Consider the following 18,499-nt stretch of genomic DNA (forward strand, 5'->3'; position numbering starts at 1 on the left):
AATGGCCAGCAGGACTTGAACTGAGGACAGGGTAGTGAGTGCTCACTGGCCAGAACAGTTTATCACTCAATTATTCTAGTTGATGAGTATTATATTTTTCAGCATGATAAATGAGGTATCGATATACAAAACTAGACACTGAAGAAAATTTTTGTTGTTAGTCTTGTCTAGTCGATGCTGACTCTAGTGACCCTGTGTACGGCAGAGCGGAACCCTGCCCAGTCTTTTTGCATCATCCTCTCACCTTCCAGTGCTGTATCAGTCAATGCTTTGCTGCTAATCACAGGGTTTTCAGGGCCAATTGTTTTGGAAGTGGGCGGCCAACTCCTTCCTAGTCTGCTTTAGTCCGGAAGTTCCACTGGAACCTGTCTACCATGAGCGACCCCTTCTGGTATTTGAAATACTGGTGGCATAGCTTTCAGCATCACAGCAACATGCAGCTGCCACACTGTGACACCTGACAGATAGGTGGTGTGGTTCCCTGACCCAGGAAACAAACTCAGGCCCATGTAGTGACAGCACTTAATCTTGACCACTACACCACCAGGACTGGCCTTGAGGAAGATGATCATAGGATCTCTTTTGAGCTCTTTCCATGTGCAAAGCATTGAAATAAGCATTTTGAACAAAAATCTGTGAGCTAGGTACTATTATTATTCCTGTGTTAAATAATAACATATTAAAGCATAGAAAGGTTAAGTAATTCATGTAGAGTCACACAGCTAGGAAATGACAGGGCTGGGATTTAACCTCAGGCTTCTGGCTCCAGAGCCCATATCCCTAACCACTAGACTACCCTGTCTGAAGGAATGGATCAGAAGAAAGAATATTCAGATGTCAATAGTAAACTGAGATGATAAAAGTTTTTGTTCTGACACAACACTCAGATATGAAAGAAAACAAAGAACAAGATACAAATACAGGAACATGGTTTTATTTTCTTTAAAATATTCATATGCTCCAAAACATTTTACTTAAAAATTTTCACTGGAAGTAGGAAAACAAAAAACAGTAAAGAACACCAGCATGAATACATAACGCATACCTTAACTGTGATACATCAAATGTATTTTAACGTAATACTTTCATAACATGATATCTCACATTGTGTTAAGAAATAATACTAGGAAGTGATACTAGAGAACTATAGAATCCTGGATTCTGTGGCAGATGGGATATCCTTATGGGAGCCAAAAAAGAGCCCTATAAGGTAGACAGAGAAAAGTGACAAGTAATCTAAAAGTAGCATGTCAACCAGCTATAGGTTTTTAAAACGCCACTAAAAATGAATCTGAGAATGCCTTTAGACATAGTTCCCACTTTAATGAACATCAGAAAATTCGCAGTGGGATTGTAAAGGTAGGAATGTGATTTTATTGTGGGGTTTTAGCCATGACTCTCACCTTACTGTACTGTATGCAAAGGAACAAGGGAAAGCCTTTAGTCATGATTTGTACCTTAATCAGCATCAAACAGGGTCCACAGTAGTCAGAAACCCTATAAATGCACCAAAGCACACGGGCTTTTTAAACTAAGTCTCAAAGCCTAGTTAACGCCGGAAAATTCATACTGGAAAAGAACCATACAAATTTAAAGATTTTGAGGGGCCAGACGGGTGGCATAGTGGTTAGGTTCACACACTATGCTTCAGCGGCCTGTGGTTTACTGGTTCAAATTCCAGCGGCAGACCTACATACTGCTCATCAAACGATGCTATGGTGGCATCACATACAAAATAGAGGAAGACTGGCACAGACGTTAGCTCAGTGACAATCTTCCTCAAGCAAAAAAGAAAATTAAGGATTATGAAAAGTCCTTAAATAGAGTTTAACTTTTAGTCACTATCACAGAACTCAAAATGGAGCGAAACCCCAAGTGTGACATAAGCAGGCTTTTAGCTTATTACTTACCCATTAGTAAAGTCCACACTGGACAGAAACCTTTTAAATGTAATCAAAATGAGGTCTTAAGTAGTGAGTGACTCAATCCTTAATTCGGTATCAGATCTTCTATAAGAGAAACTTTACGAATGTTCTGAATGTGCAAGGCATTTAACCAAAGGGGTGGAATTTGAAGACACAAATGCTAAAGGAGACAGATGCTTAGAGGTGCCTTCCCAACCACCCTAGATAAATAGCGCTCCTCTCCAGTCACACTGGCCCCTTACGCTGCTGTATTCTCCACTGCACTTAACACTTAACACAGCACACATTTCTTTCTTAAAATCTGTTAACTTCCTCCACTAGAATACAAACTCCAAAAGAGGGTATTTTACAAAGCTATATCCTCAGTGCCTAGGACAAACCCTAGCACGTAGCAGTCACATAATAGTGGTTGATGAGTGAAGTGTAGTACTTTCCTTATGTAGAGTATTTAGTATCTTGGATTTACTTTATTCTGAATGAAACAGAACTTACTTAGGAGGCTGTAACACATACAAAAGTGTGTGGTTCGTTGTTTTATAATACACCAGAGTAAAAAGCATTACATTATAACTGTTATGGTCTACACATGATTCTCCAATTGTGTGGGGGGTGGAAGTCATACAAAAAGCACCCAATAGTACCCTCAAAACTGTACCAACCAGTGAGAGACCCAAGTGAGTCACAAGGGTCATGAAGGCAAAAATGGAAGTTCCAGCTTCTGAAGAGAAAGTTTTCTTGTTTTCTCAGGTTCTAAATCTAAATAATACTTTACTCCTCTGAGAAGTAATTCCCAATTTGCCTTGTCAACCACTGGGGTAGAGGGCATGGCAGTTTGGAATCTGCAAAAAGCAACCCTTCTGTGCAGAGTTCAGCACTTAAGAATTATGTCTCTTATTAATTCAAGAACATTACTAAGGGCCTACCATTCATTAAGCACTATGTATAAAGATACATTTTCAAAATATGAAGTTCACCAACTCATAAGGAAAATAACTATAAAGCAACGTGATCAGTGTGATAACATGGGAAGTGAAGATTAAGGAAGCAGAAGCACAGGAGTGTCTAACTTTGACTGGAAAGGGCTGAAGAAAACCTTAAGGATACAACATCACTGGAGCTGAGTCCTAAAGGATAAGTAGTAGGTATTCACTTGGCCATAAAGAAGGGCAAAGCGTTCCAGGCAGAGGTAACGAGGCCTGCTAAGGGTACTGAGGGAAAAAACACACAGCACGTTGGGGAAGAAACTGGAAGTCCTTGTGATTGATCATGATGCTCCAAAAGGGGTGGAGTGAGGGTGGGCAGTTTGTGGTTTCAAAAACCTTATTACAAATTATTTAAATCTTTATACTTACAAAGCACAAAGGTATTTTCATGGTAACACTTGTTAAAAAGCTAAGTTAAACAGAAATCTTCTTAGCTGTGTAAGGGGTAAGCAAGGAGACAGCAGCAGACACAGGGAAAGAGTCTCCTTGTCTCAAGAGGCTTTATCAGATTGTTTATGTGTATCAAAAAGGAGCCTGTGCTTTACATGTCTGAAGAACACTGGACTAGAACATGATTACACAGGATGAACTGGCAAGGTAGGCAGAAACGAGGTTATGACATTCTGTGTTGCCCTGCTCCGTGGAAGACCGAAAAAACAGAAAACATGCACCAGAAAAGATCTTAGACGAAAGACGAGGATTAGTGGTTTGGACACACTGAATTTAAAACTACCATGGGATGCCTAAGTGAAGATATTTAATAGGCAGTAAGAAAGAAGGCTTAGAGAGGAAAAGAGAAGCTGCAAAAAAAAAAACAAAGAGAAAGAAGGAAGGAAAAGGGGGGTGGACAGAACTCCAGGGAAGAGCAATACCTAAACGGTAGGTAGAAAAACAGAAGCCCCTGGGGAAGTGAGGGAGATGGCACAGACGAAAGGTGGAGATTGCTCTTCAACAGGAAGTAGCTACTTCTTTTCCTCTAAAAAAGGGAAAATGAGTAGGGCAAAGGTAATAAATAGAAGTTAACTTCCTCCTGGTCTCAATTTTCTGTAAGATAAGACCAAGAGCTGTATGCTAGCAGAGGGGACAGAGGGCCTGAGCAAAGTGATGAGGAAAGTTACAGGTTTGGATTAGCCACAGCGGGAAGGGCAGAGGGGCCACAACAGTAACAAACAAGAGGCTTACATTGAGGGCTCTTTTAAAGTTGAAAGCAAGATACTTACAGAGATTCCACTTGAAGGACTGCATGTACTTCACGTGGAACTCAGCATCCCAGGAAATGTGGAAGACGGGATGAATTCAATGTTGAGGGCTTTTGCAGAATGATCAGGCTGAAGGACAAGGGGAAGACTGATTTGAAGAGACTGTGGAGAGCACTTCATAAGGTGCCCCATAAGGCTGGGGCTGGATAGGGAAGGAAGGATGTCTGAAAGGGGCTGATGGTTTAGGAGAAAGGAGAGTAGTCCAGAGGAGGAGGTTGTGAAGAAGCCAAAGAAATAGTCCAATCCAAATAAAGGAGAGAGAAAAATCAGTTAAAATGAGGAAGTGAAAAGCTGGAAAGATGAAAATTGTCATCAGTTACTGAAATTTAAGATTTCAGAAAAAGAAAGTCAGGATGGTGATATTCAAGGTGAGGCCATGGGAATTCCATGCTCCTGGAATGTGATGAAGTCACTGGTGCAGAAATCAAGGATCTATCAGCAAGGTACCAGACAGATGATCCCAAGATGACAACAGAAGTTGAGGTAGACAGAAAGACTGTAAGCAAGATAGCAAGTTAGGCTCTCTGGCCTTTATCACTCACCTCTACTATTAAAAACAAAAAATATTAAAATTTCAATATGTATGAAAAGATGTACCCTAAAAACATACGAACTAACAGTAGACTAACCTAACTTGATTTTATCATCATTACTCACGTGATAAACTACGCATATTCTTTTAAACAATAGGAAAATCATTTTTGAATTTTTATAAAATGCCTAAAAGAATAAAAATTTTAAATGCCATTAGTAATACATGATAAAATAATTAAACAACAATTCTTTTGTGGAGTCTTTCATTATTTACCTTATTGTGGAAATGAAATCTGAATATTGGTCACAATTTTTTATTTTGCCAATTTTTATATCAATAGCATATATCCAAAGCAATGAGATGACCTGATTTTAAATCTTTGAAGCACAGCAAACCTCAAGACAGGAATACTAAAAAATAATCTAAAGATAGTTGAAATGGTCGATTTTATGTTATGTATATTTTACCACAATAAAAAAAGTAATACAAAAAAATCATTGTAAAGCTAAACTGAATTCTTCCTTAGTATTAGTTACAGCATATCTATAATTTAGGCTGAGTTAGAATAACATACATGCCATTTTAGAAATTAAAGAATCATTTAAGAAGATATAATGAAAGACGAGGATGGCATCTGAAAAAGGGTAACAATGCTGAATATCATTATGTAGTGTAATGGTCTTAAATTCAGTGTCACTATGTCTTCTTTTCTGGAACTTTTCCATTCATGGGTCTTTTTGTTTGTTTTTCAGTTTGAAAAGCATGAGATAAACTTACTAGTTAGTGTGCTGCTGAAAGAAGTTTAAAATTTGTTTTGCATTTGTTGTATTCCATTCTTGTTCTTTCAGGGGTCCTTCACATACAGATACATACTTTTTCAATATTTTTTCTCCTACTTCTCGGAAATCCAAAGTTTCTTCGTGTGTAGTGTAGCTTGCTCCAGAAACACCAGTATCCACTTCATGATTTTCTGGCTGTTGATCTGCACAATGTTTCAATCCCCAGTAACACATTTCTCCACTGTACATCATAGCCAGCAAATGAATGTCACTAAATATTCCTGGGAAAGTCATTTAGGTTGAGAAATTAGTTTAAAAGTTTAAAAAAAAACCCTGGTTATTAAAACTCTAATAAATTCTTTATGTCATTAAGCATTTTTCTTTCTCATTTAAAGTTACATTTAGAAAAGCCAAATTATCACTCACTAATACAAACCCCATTTAATTGGCACTTCTATCTCTATTTTATCTATTGTCCGAGAACCCTTTTTAAAGACTTAGTTAAGTCAATGTTCTTAAGCTTTTTGGGATTCTCTATAGGACCTCTTTGAGAAGCTAATCTAATCAATGGAACCTCTCCCAGAACATACACCCCAAATTCTGCAAATAATTTCGGAACATTCAGAGAATCCCTGAATCCCATCCATGAACATAACTTTTATTTTGGAGTGTGCTTGAGGATCAATGATACAGTTCCAATAAAGCATCCTACACCTCCTGTACTTGTACATGTCTACACAAATTATCACGCTAAACATGATCCCGAGAGGCCATGTAAATCTAAACGATCAAAGATGTTAACTTATATCCAAGATGCTTTATGTTCCCAGGAAAAAGGAATACACTGCAGGATTTTCATCGAAAGTTGAAAGCATTCTTTTATGGAATAAGGCAATTACATTATATAGTTAAACATTATGGCACACAAAGTATATTAATTTGGTAGAAAGACAAACAGACCTAGAATCAAAAAGCTCTGGGGATGAATTGACTTTGGGTAACTCAGCAAAGCTCTTTGAGCCTCAGTTAACAAATCTGAAATATGAGGATTCCATATGTCCTATTTATTTCATGGAGATTTCTTAAGGAATACATGAATAAAAATGTATGAAAAAGTTTTAGAACTCATAAAGTGCTATTAAAACATTTAACTAGTTAACTTCTTAAAGTCACTCAAATATAAATAAAAGACTTACTCTAATGTGTGATTAGAAAAGTTTACCTCAAATAAATGAGCATCATAATCTCAGCTGCTCACCTAACATGGCTCAGCAGAAATGACTATGATGGTACTAGAGATTAAAAATAGATGAAAAATTCAACTTTCAAAACTGTACTAGTTTCCACCATCTTAAATCTACCGCAAGCTTTTTATCTCAGAATTTGTCCCTTCAGCTAATCTTTCACTTCACCTCAAATTTAGCTTCTAAATAGTAGCAAAAGAACAGGTTTAACAGAAGAGATGACTCATTAAACTGTTATATCAATAAAAGAAATAATCATTTAAGAGCAGAATCTGAGGCTTGTATTCATGAAAAATGATAGGCTGCACTAAATTAATTATGTTTTCTATGTATAAAACAACTTTCACTTACTAAGTATAATCATTTCTTTTCACTTTATTCCTTTATAGGTAAAAGATTATAAATCTCAGAGAAAAGCTGGATACAGCATTAGATGTTATTCAGAATTGTATTTCATATTATATACGGCATTTTGTTGAATGCATTATCCTTTTATTTTTGTGATCTTATAACCTGTCTAGTTATTCCTAAAAAGAACAGTGGAGGGGAGTAAGGAGAGAGAAGCAAAAAACAGAGGGAAGGTTGAACTTTTAAGCAGGCTAGAGCTGTGGGAGGAGGAACTGAAGTAGGTCCCACAAAGTGAAGCCACTTGGGAAGAGTGAGACATATTTGCCTAAGCGAGATCTGGGATCCAATTTATGCCCAACTCTAAGTTAGCCTCAATTTTTATATTAACAGGAGTGACTGCTGAACAAGGTACATAGATATCCTATGGAAGGTGTTACTAGGGAGAGAATGAACGACTATACGCTAAAGAGTGGTTCTCAAACTTCAGCCCGCATTAGAATTACCTGGACATGCTAAAATTTGATTGCTGGGTCCCTACCTCCAGAGTCTCAGATTCAAGTACAGGGTTGGGTCTATGAATCCGCATTTTTAACAAAGCCCTAGGACCTAGGGTGATGCTGCTGGTCCACAGACTATGCTAAACAACTTCATTAAAATATCAAAGGAAGAGACGACCAATGTGTAAATTAGGCACGTTCTCCCTCTCTACTCCCCCAAGAATTGACTACTCTGTAGCTATCTCTTTCTGCAGCTACAAATTTTCCTTGATGTTTTTTCTGCTAACGCTCAGCATGGTTTTCAATAAAATACTTAACTTTGCACTGTGCATGTCCTTGATGAACACACATGTGACAGTGAGGAGTGCAGGCAGGGAGATGCAGAATAACCCATGAAGTGAGTGGAGGCAGAAAGATGACTTATACAGAAAAAAAAGGGTGGCCAGACTGAAATCCCCTAGAAATGATGTCTAAATATGGCTGCATCATGACACGGGAGCCTATTAAAAATAGATTCCTGCACTCCATATATTGAATCAGAACCTGCAGATAGTACACAGAAGCCTGCATTTTTAATAAGCTACCCAGGCAATTAGTGATGCCAGTTCAGAGCTATTGCTTTAAGGGATCTGAAATCCAGATTCCGGGTTAAGCAATGAGCCAAAAGGCTGCCTGGAAGGTAGAGGTGGTCCCTAGTGGTATAAAAAGGGTGTAAACCAAGGTCGTGCAAAACTCAACAGTATTTTGATTTAACCCGTTTGACTCCAGGGTTATTCTGACAAGGCTTTTTATAAGGGCCCACAGAAGACTGAGGCTCAGAAATGAGGTAAAGAGATTTACTGAAAACATTACTTGCTAATTTTTAAAAGCTAAAAATTTAATGGCATATAGGCACTGTTCAAAGGACAAAATGATTATCTCACCTTGGAAAAAAATAAAAATCATACCAAGTATACACTGTTTTATCTAAAATTGGGTAAATTATCATTAAGATGTGGCCACAAAAATATTTTGATGATTCATATAGAGCTTTCTAATTAGTATTAAAGATTATTCAGAATTATGTTTTATGTTGCCTAACAAAAAATAAAATAATAATTAGAGCCTCTCCGATGGGGTCTTAGGAGTCATTTAGCCTACGAAAAGTAGGCAGGCTTTCTGGTTTCTAATCTACATCTTGAGAGAGATGAAGTCGGGAGGAGCGAACTGCTTCAGATGAGAGCAAGAAGTCAACACCAAGAGGACTGAGCCCTGGCAAAACTGCTGTGGAGCTGATGTTGTTTTCTCCTTTCCTAGGGAAAAAAAGAGACCCTATCTGTCCCTTTTGATTCCCCTGTTGAAGAAGCAATGGGAGTTGGGGAAAGTACAATCAAATTACGATCTGAGAGAAGACAGCAGTATCACAAGCATTCTAAAGAAAAAATTCCAGGCCATGAAAGTATATTACCTTATAACTAGAAATGGGACAATGAGCACAACTGGTGACCTGTGCCACTTTCTGTGGTTCTAAACAGGCTTTAGCGCCTATCCTTGCTTTTTCTTTTAAATCAATCCATGCAGGTGGATGAGGAGATTTTAGAAAGGTCATTTTCAATGCAGCTAATTAGTTCATAAGTTATCTGGAATAAATACTTCCCACAAATAAATCAATACACCCATGTTTGTCAAAACGTCATGCCCACTGAAGGAGCACTTTGTATTCGCAATAAGATTTTTTTAGGACAAGCTACTTAGCTTGAATTAACTGAAAGGAACAACTTTTGGACACCAGTAGCCAGACATATGTTAATGACACAAATCATGCTGGTTTTAATAGGCAATGTTTTTGAATAGAAAGGAAAAGCCTAAAGAAGCTAAAAAAGAAAGAATTATTAAAGTAAACTTATAAAATTAAAATATAAAATTTTCCCTAAGAAGTTTTCATCTTTCCCATATTTGATTTTTCCCCATCAAAACTCCAGATTGAGCATCAACAAAAATTTATATGTAGTCAATTGCAAGCTACTTGACCTTAAACAGGTTATCGGGCTTATCAGGAAGAACCTCAGTTCTTCCATTTGTAAAAAGAGATGGTAAAAATAAGTGGTTCTTCCCTCCCATAGTCTAGTCTAAAACCCAAACGATGCTCTATATTCAGTTCCTAACATTTTTAAGTGCACAGACGTTTATGACAGAAACTAACAGTTGCCACTAAATAGTCATTCTTCCCTTCTTTCTTAGTAAAAAGACAATTTATTTGGGATGGCGATGTATCAGGTAAAGGGCTATACACCCCGGTTCCCTTGTAGCAACATGAAGCCATGTGATTTAATTCTGGCCAGTGAAATGTAGGTGGAAGTGTTCTAAGAAACTTCTGAGAAGACTGCACCAAAGGAACAGCTTGGCTGAAAGAAACATCCTTTTGCCATGCCTATAGACCGAAACATAGGTGAGATGGAAGGAGTTCCAGGAGCATCTTGTGATACTGAGGATGGAAGCAATCTCCTCAACAGAGATGCATGTTGCACAACTCTGGGTCTTGTTTACATGGTATTCTGTGAAGTGCCTCCCTCTGAAGCTCTCGGGCTCCAGTTCTAAAGCTGACAAAGTAAAAAGATAGGAACCTAATGATGCCATGGAGCCACCATAACCAGCTCCAGACCTTTTTTATGTGAAAAAGCAGTAAATTTCTACATTGTTTAAAAGTTACTTCCAGTCTCAGTTACAAGTAGTTGAACCTAGTGACTGATCGGGGCCATGTGTGGATGCAAAGGAAATAAAAGTAACATGATACGTAATTCTCCCAAAATTACTAAACAGAGATTAGCAGTATTTTTCTATATTACATGAGAAGATCTCTGAAGTTTTTTAAAGTCCCTTTATTTTTTGTCCATAATGTGACTTGAAATTTTTTAAATCAGAGTTAAATCAAATAAATTCCTTAAAATTTTAAAAAGCTTTAAAACACCTAGAAAACTTCAAAAAGAGATCACATTACCTTCGCTCAGTAATTTAGCTGTGTCTAGGTCCTGGAAAGAAACTCCTTCATTTAACTGGATAGGACACCGATAATTTAGCATCTGTAGCAAGTAACTGATTCCATCAACAAGGTACTAAATCAAAGTCAAAGCCAAAGAATTGAAAGCATTATATGCAAAGCTGTAGAAACTTCAAATGCTAAATTTTTCCCCATTCTTTAAAATTAGCTCATATATAGACATATCTTATGGCTATTACATTACAGTGGTACAAGGACCCACCACCCTACAACTTTTATAAATATAACCCTCCAAAGAGTAAGGAAAGAGTAAAAAGAGTAAGGAAAAGAAAAATAAATATATTGTTAACCAAGAACACATGATTCAGTAATATACTTTTCAAAAATGTTATCATAGGAACAAAAGGATAAAGATAATAAAAATGTGTTCAATAACAATGTATTAAAAATATCTATGTACTTATGATAACTTAGAAATACTATGATCAAACTTTTCCATATGAAAGCGTGAGCTCTCATTTCCAGGCCCACATAAACCACGTGCACAATCAACCCACATCAGAATCCTTAGTAATACAATACTACAAGAGGGTCTTTGGATTTATGAATTTGGTCAGAAGAGTCAAGGCAAATCCGAGGGCCACAATTCTGTAGCAGCAGGGTCACGTGGGTTCTTTAGGGGTGATCTGCTGACAGAGAGAGGCTCACAACCAAGTCTGTTTGCTTCAGGCCAAAACATACACTTAGAAATTAATATAGATTGTCTATCTCATATTTTAAAAAATAAAAGTCCAGAACTTAAATAAAATCATGCAGAACTTTCCAGTTTACAAAGGGATTTCATATGTTATCTTATTTAATCTTTACAGTAATTCCAATTTGTTTAGGATTACATAGCTAGGAGGTCAAAGACCTGGAATGCAAACTGACCCTTTGATTCCACTACTCTTAATACTACACCAAAGACAGCTTTTTGAAACCTATGGATGTCAAGAATAAAAAATATATGAGGAATGCCTTTTTACCTTTTTAAGAAAACTAGATTTTCTCGTGAGCCATTCTCTCCTTTTGGTCAGAGAATGACAATACATATAAAGTAGGGCTCCTCGTCTCCAAGAGAGACATTCCAGGAGCTCATCCCCAAGCAAGTCGCTGTGCTGAAATATAACAAAAACAGAGCTGAAAAGAGAAACTACATGTCTGTAAGAATCAAAATTAAATTTCAAAGTTTAATTTTGAATTTTAATAATTTTATAATAAAATAATTTTTTTTTTTGAGGAAGATTAGCCCTGAGCTAACATCCATGCCTATCTTCCTCTACTTTATATGTGGGATGCCTACCACAGCATGGCTTGCCAAGCAGTGCCATGTCCGTGCCTGGGATCCAAACTGGCGGACCCCGGGCTGCCAAAGCAGAAAGTGCAAACTTAACGGCTGCGCCACTGGGCCAGCCCCTAAATTAATAATCAAAATTAATTCAAAATTTACTGAGCAATTAAAAACAGTATCATTTCACAAAATTTGCTCTTCACTTAGCTACTTACACAGCAATGCCCTACTTTGAATCAATTAGAAATACAGAAATCTATTGCTACAGGAAAATTAAAATAACTACTCCAATTTACAGAGTTTTTACAAAATGACATTTATTTTAGTACCCAATTCTCCTAATATAGTTGAAATGTAAGTATTTCATAATCTGATTAAGAAGACAACTTCCAAATTATATGTCACTTGAAACAAGATCGTATCTATTTCTATTCTTGTTAGAATAAAATAATAAAAAGATATACACAAAAACAATTTTAATAAATCAAACTTTTACCTTGTTATGTCATTTAAAACTTGGGATTATTTGTTTCTATTTGTTTCCACAGTTAGCATCCTCTGATAAACACATAGAGCAAAAAAGACATCTCAGTAGAGACAGCCAGAAGGCAGTGAAAGATGAGAAATTATTACTTGAAAGAGTAGCCAGACTAGAGACAAAAATCTTGGAATCATCTCTGGGGTCGGCCCAGTGGCACAGTAGTTAAATTTGCATGCTCTGATTCAGTGGCTGGGGTTCATAGGAGTGGATCCTGGGCACAGACATACACACCGCTCATCAAGCCATGCTGTGGTGGAGTCCCACATACAAAATGGAGGAAGATTGGCACAGATATTAGTTCAGGGCCAATCTTTCTCACACAGACACACACAAATCTTGGAATGATCTACATAGAGATGGCAGTAAAAACTGTGAACAGGTTGTCAAGCAAAGACAGAATAGAGATTAACAGAGGATTAAGGAGATATCCTTTGGGAGTGCCTGCATGTCCAGAATGGGAGAGGGGAGATGCTCAGGAAAGAGCAAGAGCAAGGCTTCTCAGAGATGAAGCAGAGGAGCATGGAGGGATGGGGTGACCAGTGGTATGAAAGGCAGCAAATGCCCAGGAGAATGAGGATTGTAAAAAGGACAACAGATGTAGCAAGAGATTACTGGAGACTTTCAAGAACACACAGCATCTGCAAAAGTAAGAGAGCAGAAACAGCAAATATCTGTGTTTAGAAAATGATTAGGCACTGTAATTACGATACAATTCCATCATGCAAATATTCTGAAACATATTTAGTAAAATATGATACTTTAGTTGTCATGTTGGTCTAAAGTGTTAAACTCTCACATGTCCTCCCTTCAATCTTAATTTAGAACAGAGACAAAGACACATTCAAGAAAAAATAGACTCCAAAGAGAAATATAGCAAGAATTAGAAGAATTCCACCATAATTCACATGAGTACAAAACTTACTTTTGGATGCATATTATTTTCTTTAACTAAAATTTCTGGTTCTGAAAGAAAACCAATCAGCTCTTTTACTTTCTGTGAAGAGTCTTCAGGAAAATCTTCATCTACTAGCTTGTTCTCCTCAAAATATGTCATGTCCAAAATAGCCTGAAGTAAAAGAGAAGACAAGTATCTACAAATGATTTCAACTTGAATGAATAACTCTTACAGTTTAATCTTACATATATAGATACTTTATTAGACATTTAAATCTTCTGGCAAGTAGTTAAATTTGAAAAATAGGCAAAATGTTTAGCTACAATCATAATCTGAGATGGATTTGATAGAAAACTTCATAGGTAGTTTACTGAAATATTGAATTAATGATAACCTTGCTTCCCTCAAAAAATAAAATGGAGATTTATACTTTCATTAAGATAAGCTAATCATACACAACATAATGATGAAAAGTATAATCATATAAGTAAAATTATTCTTTGCTATTTATACACATCCACACAGAGGCCTGAATTTGAAAGGAAAATTAAAGAAAAAAAGGGGAAACAGAAAAATTTTATGAATCAGCGTGATAAAAGCAGGGGGACTCATGTTGAGAATCCCAAGGAAAGACGAATTTCAAGGAAAAAAATAGGGCCCTTATAGAGACCTCTAATCCCTCTGAATGACCTTCAACTGCATATATTAGTGTTTTGCTTAATTGCCCACAAAGGGAAGCAATTCTGTTATCTGCAAGATCTTCCTGACTTTTCTTATCAATACAGCTAATAAATCTTGCTTCTTTGCACACTACCTCAAAGCTTCAAGTCCATATGTTTTATGCACACAGTTTCTTGGACAAAATTAAACACTTTACATAGAGAATAAAATGATAAAATAGAAATAAATAGAGAATAAACTGACAAAAAAAAAGAATAAACTGATTTCATTACACCTAAACTTTAAAGTCAATCATCTTAAATAATTCTGCCCCTGTAACATGTCAGAAATCACGTTTCAGTACCTGTGTGTAAAGTTCTAGAAGATTTGATGGATTTGAACATTCTTTGTCTTCTCCACACAGAAGTTTCAATTTTTCTAGAGCTGCAGAGGCCCTAATTAAAAAGTGATCTGTAAGAGAGAGATCACTTCACAGTTTCAGTGTTATTTAAACAAAAAAAGTTACATATCTGAAATGATGAAATGCAATTATGTTACAGCATTGGAGAAACAGCATAGTAGTAATGGTATCATTTGTAAAAGGTTAAATATATCATAACGTCTAATCCTACTTAAATTTATCATAAAAGTTATTCTGGAAAGCTAGACTGAACACTTTCTAGGTTCAGTTGCCATTTCTTAAAAGGAATCTGTAGTTTCATAATGCTTCTTTTGTGATGTTGATGCTCTCAAAATGTTTAAATAATAAATTTAAAACTTTTATTGGAATAGTAAAAATATATAAATCTACAGAAAGGGTTTCCACAGAAAACTTATAATTTCATAAATGTATTCTCCAAAAGAACACGATTGATTAAATCAAATGCCTCATAAAATGTAAGCACTGAGCAACTATAACTTTATCATAATTGTGTTTATGTGTGTAAACAGCTGTAACAATTAAAATTACATAATCCATCTACGTGTTTTATTTCTTTAAAAACCTAGAAACGGAACAAATTACTGAATTCCTTGCAAACCTGGAAGAAATTGAACTAAATACTTCTGATCTGCCCTCTAAAAATAACTCACTCTCCCTCCCCTCTACATTGTCTAATTTCTTCCCTTTCTCTACTGTCATATTCCCTTTGCTTCTATGATTTCACTTTTTCTTATAGATTTTTCCTCCCTTACCTTCAAAGCGTCTGTATCAAGGTCCTATCCACCCTTCTGCATCCATCTCATGTGGTCAGATTCAGATATGCCCACCAGCAAGACACCAAAGTTCCTGAGTTTGCCCCTCTGTGCTTCCCCCCTGAAACATATACTTTTCCCTCCTCACTGGCCAATGCACAGAAAATGTAGCATTTGGTGTGGGCCCCTCTGACCCTGCCTCAGCACTTATACAGACAGGTGAGCTGTCTGGCATTGGAACAAAAGCACCACCAGCTTAAGTTAGGTGTGATGGCAAGCATACAATGACCTTAAGTTTTCCCAGGTGAGGTTAACCTGTATCTAGACCAGATTCTGATTGCTTTAAGGTCCGCTACTCACCTGAATTGAAAGTTCCTCCTTTAGCACTGCCCTCCCAACTCCCCTCAGCCCAGAAGTATCATCTACACAACCCAGAAAAAAAGATTCTATTGTGAAATCAAATTGCATGGAATCTGGCACTCCTTATGTGCTTCTTTAGAGATGAGTTAGTTTTTTTCCCTTAATTTGCAGGATTATTTTAAATGTAAAGACCTGCACTAAATTCACTAAACCATTGCTTAAGAAGTATCTCACACGAACTCATGACATAATTTGGGGGGGGAGGGTAATGGCTCACATTTTAGAAAATTTTTATAAGATCTAATATTTTTACTAGAACCACTCAAAGTAACAATTATCAAGGCAAAGACAAAAGTGATTTTTACATAATCCTTGGAAAGTCTCTCTCACAGCATACTTCCATATAGAAAATACACTGTGCTTGTACAACGAGAAATAAACCAAGAAAAACTGACCAGAAATAAAAAGGAGAGCATTCTTAGATGGAGCATGTCTGGCTGTATCTGATCTAATTTGAAGAAGACAACAGGGACTATCAATCCCTACAACCTAATACAAATACAGTGCTGTTACACATTTTGAGTGTTTCTTGAGTGTTTCTTATTTTTGTTGCATGGGAAAAGAATGCCAAGTTCAATTTAAATACATGCAACCACGTTTTAATTAAACTTCATAATATAAGAAAATCTTGCTAGTAATACTTCATAGCTCATAATGTGGGCCACTATCACTTTAATTTTAGCAAACTGTCAGAACTTTATAGCCTCCAAACAACAATGTATACTACTTGACTTTTATTTCCAGCCTTCATTCTGGACTGGATTAAAGAACTCTTCCACCGGAAAATGAGAACGGCTTTTGGGTTCAGTGATAAGTGAATAAAAAACATTCTTTGATCTCTTTAGACTGGTTCAAATGGAGCTGGAGAAGGGTGAAGATCACTGAACAGCTTATTTAGAGGCAACTTAGCTACACTTCTAGGTAACAGCTACTACTGTGCATGAACTAACTATGCATGGCAATCTCGGGATTCTCTTGCCACAAACCAAAAAAGAAGCCAGCTTCAGGGTGGTCTGTGGGTTTTGAAGAACATACTCGCAAAAAAAGATAATCCAGCAAATGATCTTCACTGAAACTAGAGCCATTTCATCGTGGACCCTATTTAATAAATTGACCAACGATTCAGTCGTTTGGGAAAATGTTCCACTACCATTTTCCTATGAGTCTGATGACAACGAGTCAGTCCACAAGAATTTTAAAACCTACCTGTAGTAAAGGCTTAAAACAGAAAAAGAAATAATGTAGAACCTATAGCCAGCTGAAAAATAATGAAAGAAAACTGAACTTACACTCAAAAGTCAAGGTAATTCTCTAAACCAGTTTTTCCTAAGGAAACCGCTTAAGATATTTCCAAAAGAAATGTTCAAATACTGACACAGCCCTTTAAGAATTGAGATGACGTATGTGAAAGAATCGTCTAACTTATACCAATGTAAAGCTCTTCTGTAGAATACTGTTTACAGTTGAGTTTAGAATCCAAAATATAAGACGGAAATTTACAACGCTTCAGTGAAAAAGTGGAACTGTTACACACGCCTAGCTATCTTTACTGCATGCAAAACCACCACTACTTATTGGCATACTATCATTCAGCTTTAACCGCTCATTTAAACTTTCGTGCGTACTTTAATCTAGATTTTGCCCTTTTCCCAATCGCTACCGAGAGCAGCACTGATCTGAGATGTAAGCCATTTCCCTGGGTTATGAAAAACGCGGTTTCAACACAAACACCTTGGTGAGGCAAAGCGAGCTCTTGTGGGTGGACAATCGACGCGCAGCAAGGGGTTCAGAAGCCAACACCTTAGGTAGCTCTGGCCTGAGATCCACACGGACCACAGGCCGCAGCCTCCAGCCCCTAGGGCTCCGGAGCGCCAGCTCTGAACCACCGTCCGCCTGCCCGCTCCCTCTCCTCCGCTCCCTCACCGTCTTCGCCAGCCGCTTCGCTAAGTTGCTGAATATGGGCTTGAGCCAGGTCCCCGAGCTCCTCCACTCGCTTCACCACACTGGAGCCCGCGGCCGCCATGGCCACAACGGGCGGGCGCGCCCCAGCCACGTGACAGCCACCGGCCCGTGGTCACCTGATCCCCGGACCAGGGCGGGGCGTGGGGGCGGGGCTCTCCTTGTTAGTGGGCGGGGACCCCAGCTCCAGAAGAGGGCCGGCCACGCCCCCCAGAGGTTGTTCCGGGTTATTTTCTTCCTCCCGGGCTTCCCCTCCCTCCCATAATCCTGAGCAGCCAGGGGACTTTAGGGGCGGGCATGACGTCAAGGGACGCCTCTCTCCCGCCCCTTCCTCTAAGCCAATCGGGAGCCGTCCATGCCTCCAAGCTGATCCAATGGGAAGCCAGCTCTCTCCGCGGGGGGGGAGCTGGTGAAGAGGCGTGGCAACAGGTGGCTGGCGGATGGCTGCCAGGCAGCCCTGCCCCTGCGTCTCTATCACGCGCTACAGCTTGGTCACTAGAGCAGACGGGAAGGTCTGGAAATAGGACCGTCTGGTTTTGGCCTTGAAGTGAGGAGGTTGCCTAAAATAAAATGATTATAATCTCCTGGTCAGAAATGGAAAGCTTGACAGCACCCTTGTAGCACATCCAACTCCAAGAGATTATTGTGAGAGTGGGTGGGGAGCTACAAACATGAATGGGAGTTTCCAGTCTACATGGCTATGTGTCCTTTTCTTTTCTAAATCTTAATGTTAGCAGCTGAGTTTATTTTATTTCAGATCTGCTTTGGTTATTAGCTCAAGGTTAACGTACTTTAACCGTCTCGCCTCCAATACTAACAAAATTTTGCATTTACCGAAATTTCTATTGCCATGCCTCTCGAGACCCTCCCTTAAAGCGTTCATTGCTTTAAGCGTGAGTTCATCCTCTCCACTTTGAGTTTCAAAGCACTTAGTCAATGAGTCTAACTTCCAT

At 37.9% G+C, this 18,499-nt stretch overlaps 1 protein-coding gene across 1 annotated transcript; it reads right to left on the reverse strand.

Moving 5' to 3' along the window:
• Window positions 1-918: 918 nt before the first annotated feature.
• Window positions 919-17,833, reverse strand: RIMOC1 (RAB7A interacting MON1-CCZ1 complex subunit 1). The gene is made up of 6 exons (XM_070587660.1): window positions 17,511-17,833; window positions 14,338-14,444; window positions 13,341-13,484; window positions 11,573-11,704; window positions 10,548-10,662; window positions 919-5,762 (listed from the first exon to the last, which is right to left on the reverse strand). Exons 1-6 carry the CDS (start codon window positions 17,608-17,610, stop codon window positions 5,479-5,481), a joined length of 882 nt encoding a protein of 293 aa, XP_070443761.1. The 5' UTR covers window positions 17,611-17,833; the 3' UTR covers window positions 919-5,478.
• Between the last annotated feature and the right edge of the window lie 666 nt (window positions 17,834-18,499).

This window comes from Equus przewalskii, chromosome 20 (assembly GCF_037783145.1).
Source record: "Equus przewalskii isolate Varuska chromosome 20, EquPr2, whole genome shotgun sequence".
Classification (NCBI taxonomy): Eukaryota; Metazoa; Chordata; class Mammalia; order Perissodactyla; family Equidae; genus Equus; species Equus przewalskii.

Coding starts and splice junctions, on each gene's coding strand:
- RIMOC1 (XM_070587660.1), bottom strand. CDS start 17,610: ATGGCGGCCGCGGGCTCCAGTGTGGTGAAGCGAGTGGAGGAGCTCGGG. Junction 13,485..14,337: donor TTCTAGAACTTTACACACAG/GTACTGAAACGT, acceptor CTTTTACTTCAG/GCTATTTTGGACATGACATA. Junction 10,663..11,572: donor AATCTAGTTTTCTTAAAAAG/GTAAAAAGGCAT, acceptor ACTTTGATTTAG/TACCTTGTTGATGGAATCAG.